The sequence below is a fragment of the Anarrhichthys ocellatus genome, unplaced genomic scaffold (genome assembly GCF_004355925.1).
Source record: "Anarrhichthys ocellatus isolate YVR2014 unplaced genomic scaffold, GSC_Weel_1.0 scaffold97, whole genome shotgun sequence".
NCBI classification, from domain to species: domain Eukaryota; kingdom Metazoa; phylum Chordata; class Actinopteri; order Perciformes; family Anarhichadidae; genus Anarrhichthys; species Anarrhichthys ocellatus.
Genome location: NW_022280127.1, coordinates 1040491 through 1044516, shown reverse-complemented (window position 1 = coordinate 1044516; position 4026 = coordinate 1040491). Strand labels below are relative to the sequence as shown.

The window sequence follows — 4026 nt, the reverse complement described above, 5'->3', positions numbered from 1 at the left end:
ACACACACACACACACACACATATATACATACATATATAGAGTACATGCATATAACATGCGTTACACCCATGTCACATTATGCCATGTTGTGAATTATATAAGTTGTCATTAACATTGTTCTGGTCATCTGACAGATGACAGATGTCCATTGTGTTGTTATAGCGCTGTATTTTATGATCTCATCATCATTTAGAGTCAAATAGACCATAAAGCAGGGTATGCTTTAGGGCGGTGCTACCTTGTGATTGACATGTTGCGACCACGTGTTGTCCATGTTTTTGGCCCCTTTCAGTGTATTTTGAGTTCATGAAAGTTAATTGTAACAGTTTGTTCACCTAAAAATTTCTTATTCAGCGGTCGGATGTAAATTGGTTCACCCTCTTAGCTCACTTTTGGTTGCAAAAAAACAAGATGGCGAAAGCCAAAATGCCAAAACTCAAACATCACGGTGACTACATCCACTTCGAATCTACAGTCTAGCCATATTAATAATCACTGATACCAAGTACACACAGTGTGATTATTCATAGGCGCACAAACAAAATGAGAGCAGCCCACAGACATAATACATAAAAACATCTTGCAACATGTCTACATCACCATGTTACATGACTGCTCTAGGCTACGGTGTCTCATCATGAGGGAAGACTTCTCATGTTATAACATGACACGTTTGATTTAACGAGATTCGTTGGTTGTGAAATACTGAGAGTTCCTTTCTTTTTTTAACTCATAGGACCCTAGCCCTATTTTTAGGCCTCTGCTCGAAAATTGCATAGCCATACTCAGAGTCCCGAGCTCTAACTACAAGGTCTATTTTAATAATTTTGATGCTAGAATATTGGTAACACTTGTGAGATGTGTTGAATTGTGTAAATATTGTGTATATGTTACTGGTTAATAACTGATACACTTATGGCACAGCTCAAATTGAAAAATTTCTAGGTTCGCCTGAAAAAAAGCACTTGTATTGAACATTTTTTTTTTTAACTAATGCAGCTGCAAGCCTAAAACCACGCCACAGTCATAGAACAACACGTTTTACATGTCCCCACAACATATTTTACTTCGATTGAGTGAAGCAGGCCAGCATAAATGGTCATAAAAATCAAAATTTTGATTTTCGGAACCAGCTGTTGCATTGCTGTATACTAATTTTATATATTATATAACTAAATATTCACTTTTCTTATCACTAAGAGTGTTCAATAATCCTAATAAATCAGTTTGACACCATTTTGAATAATTTTGAGCAGTTATGATGTGTCATATCTGTCATTCATAACAATAAATGGCTCATAATGTGTGTCTATGTGACCCTGGTAAGGCCGATTTACTCGTGTGAGACATTTTTAGATGCGGGATAGTCCAACGGGAGCCATGCAGGGGTGTTTGATCGTATCCGGGTCTGTTTACTGACTAAAAATCGCAAAATGCTGGGCGAACCCCCCTCTCTACATGGATTGCTCCACCCCACAGAATCATCTGCCATTTTGTGATTCATTCCGCCAGCGCATTGATCTCACTCACAGACATGCAGCAGAACATGGCGGGCAGAGCTGTGCAAAAATCGGCTCGAATAAATCCGTTTTTTCGTCGCCAAAACTGTCAAAACGTAAGTTTTTTTACCCAATTATTTTTCTCGTGACCTGCGGCTGATGTTGTCATGCATACCCATAACTTTTGAACGGTTTGAAAGAGAGTAATTTGGACGCCGCTGTGTGTTTCCGGGTTGAATCGTGCCCCTCCTGCATGTGTTCATCCGCCATGTGCGATCCTGCTCCGTGATGAGAGAGCCATAGAGTGAGCATAGTGCGTCGATTTTTGGCTAAAATTGTGGCAAATCTTCTAGATATCTTCCAGATATGATATTAGTTCATGTATAATTGTGTTTGCAGTGTTTACAATGGCTGGTATGATGATGTTGCTCGGACTTTTCCCGTTAATTCGATATTTAATATGTCTGGAGCAATAATCATATTTCTTTATGAAAAATGCTTTCTACGACACGCTGAATGCTGCACACTCTAAAACAGCCCCCCGTGGGGGGCTCTCGGGTCCTATGGGTTTTTAATAGCACATAAAAAGGAACATTAAAAGAAATCTAAATAATAATATAATATGCAAGGGGAGGCCAAAAGCCTAAAATGGGACGAAGTACCTTGCAGCCGGAATTGTCTCGATTCAGGTTGTGGTCCTGCTGTGATCTCGCGCTCTGAGCCCCGTGCCACTTCTCCAGCAGTGGGAGGATGCTGAGGGCGTTGTCCTGAGTGATGGGCATCCTGGCATCCTGGGCCTGTCGGGGGGGGGGTCCCTCACCAGCAGCCACTCTGATGCTTCCGACAGCTGGCGTAGGCACGGGAACCGTTGTGGGCCGACAGCCCCAGATCCATCTCTAGAAGGGGGGGGGGGGGGGGGCGTCGAAGAGAATCTTAACAAACTCTACTCTGAGATTTCCAGACGAGCCGGGGTTGAAAATGTCGGATTACTGTCGGCTGTGGCATCTGCAGCATCAGGCAATTTCCTAAAGAGAACACAAAAAAGAACATGTTACATTTTTGTAGTCGATAAAAAGGTAAATGAAAAGAAGTGTCACAGAAAGCTTGGCTTCCAGGCCAAAGTCTTTCCTTGAGTCAATGGCGTGTTATTCTGTTCATGGCATTATTTCTAGCCAGACCGAATGAAACAAACGATAAATGAGCGACTCTTCGATAACACGGAACCTTCCGGGCTCATGTGCACATCACACTTCTTATTTTTGATTAATGCTTTCAACTGTAAAACAACTGGCATGATTGGAAAATCATAGCTCAGTAAAAATTCTTCCTCTCCCGTTGTCCCCGTCCAAAACACTAGGGAAACCGGGGGCAATGTGACTGGTCTCTGACATTGCTTTGTCTGAATAACCATATTTTTATAAATAATTTTGATTTATTAATGTAAATTTTTTAGCACATTTAGATATAAGAAAATAACTAGCTTCATAAAACCACCGCAGCCCACTAAATGGCACTCTGGGGCCCGGTGGTTGAGAATAGCTGCACTAAGTCATCTATTAGTATGGCACCTTCACATGTGATGTTGTGCAAACGAGGAATTTGTCAAAATTAATTGAGCCACGACAACCCTTTTTGAGTGCCTGTTCTTTTTAAAAACAGTTTATTAATGCTAAATCTAACCATGTCTAGTATTGTGCAACAGCCATAAATACACCAAAACAAACAATTGGCCGGTCTCCCTCCACTTTGAAATAAATAAAAACCAACAACTGCCTGGATGATTGAAATAAATAAAATCTATCTAAAAACATATGAGTTATACTGTCTAACTGACAGTGATTCTATGAGTTGTTGTAAATGGTCTGAAACACACTATACCAGTAGAGTCCTTCGGGGGCCCCCATTCACACAATGAAGGGCTCCTCTGTGAAGTGAGGAATCTGGGTTGACCCTTCATCTCCACGCTTAACTACAGATGGAGAGCTGAGTGCAGCCACATCTGTGGCCAATAGAGACAGAAACGAAGGCTTCCACCAGACCACACTTTAATGACTATGCAGAGCTCGGGCTTCAAATAAACTGTTGGGCTTTGTGGTCCCATCTGCCTCTACTATTCCTGTACACTCCCAGCCGAAGGCAAACGGGGCCTGCCCAGTTCTGGCCTGAGCTGAACCACGGATTGGAATAGGAGGTGTGGGATTACAGGGAAGTCGAGGAGGTGAGGGTCTAGTGCAGGGGTCGCCAATTGGCGGACCGCGGTCCAGATCCGGACCCAGACGCCGTTGTACCCGGACCCAGGACCTAAAATCGATTTTATTTTGACTGAGCGCTTCTATTTTAACCGGCGCAGCTTTTTCAGCCTTTACAGCACTTTTTCAGCCTTTACGGCACTTGTTCAGCGGTGCAGGAAACATACCGACCAATGCGTTGTAAATCACATCACGTGATGCGGCTCAGCCAATCAAATATGGGTATTCTGACACTTTTCCTGACTGGAGTGAGATGTACACACACCGAGGGAGAGAC

General features: G+C 42.6%; 1 protein-coding gene across 1 annotated transcript in view; it reads right to left on the bottom strand.

The window, feature by feature from the left end:
* pdzd2 (PDZ domain containing 2) overlaps positions 1–2282 on the bottom strand; it is a 52532-nt gene extending 50250 nt beyond the window's left edge. Inside the window, exon 1 of the mRNA XM_031875835.1 lies at positions 2163–2282. Coding sequence (XP_031731695.1) covers positions 2163–2282 — 120 coding nt within the window. The remainder of the gene's footprint in view (positions 1–2162) is intronic.
* Between the last annotated feature and the right edge of the window lie 1744 nt (positions 2283–4026).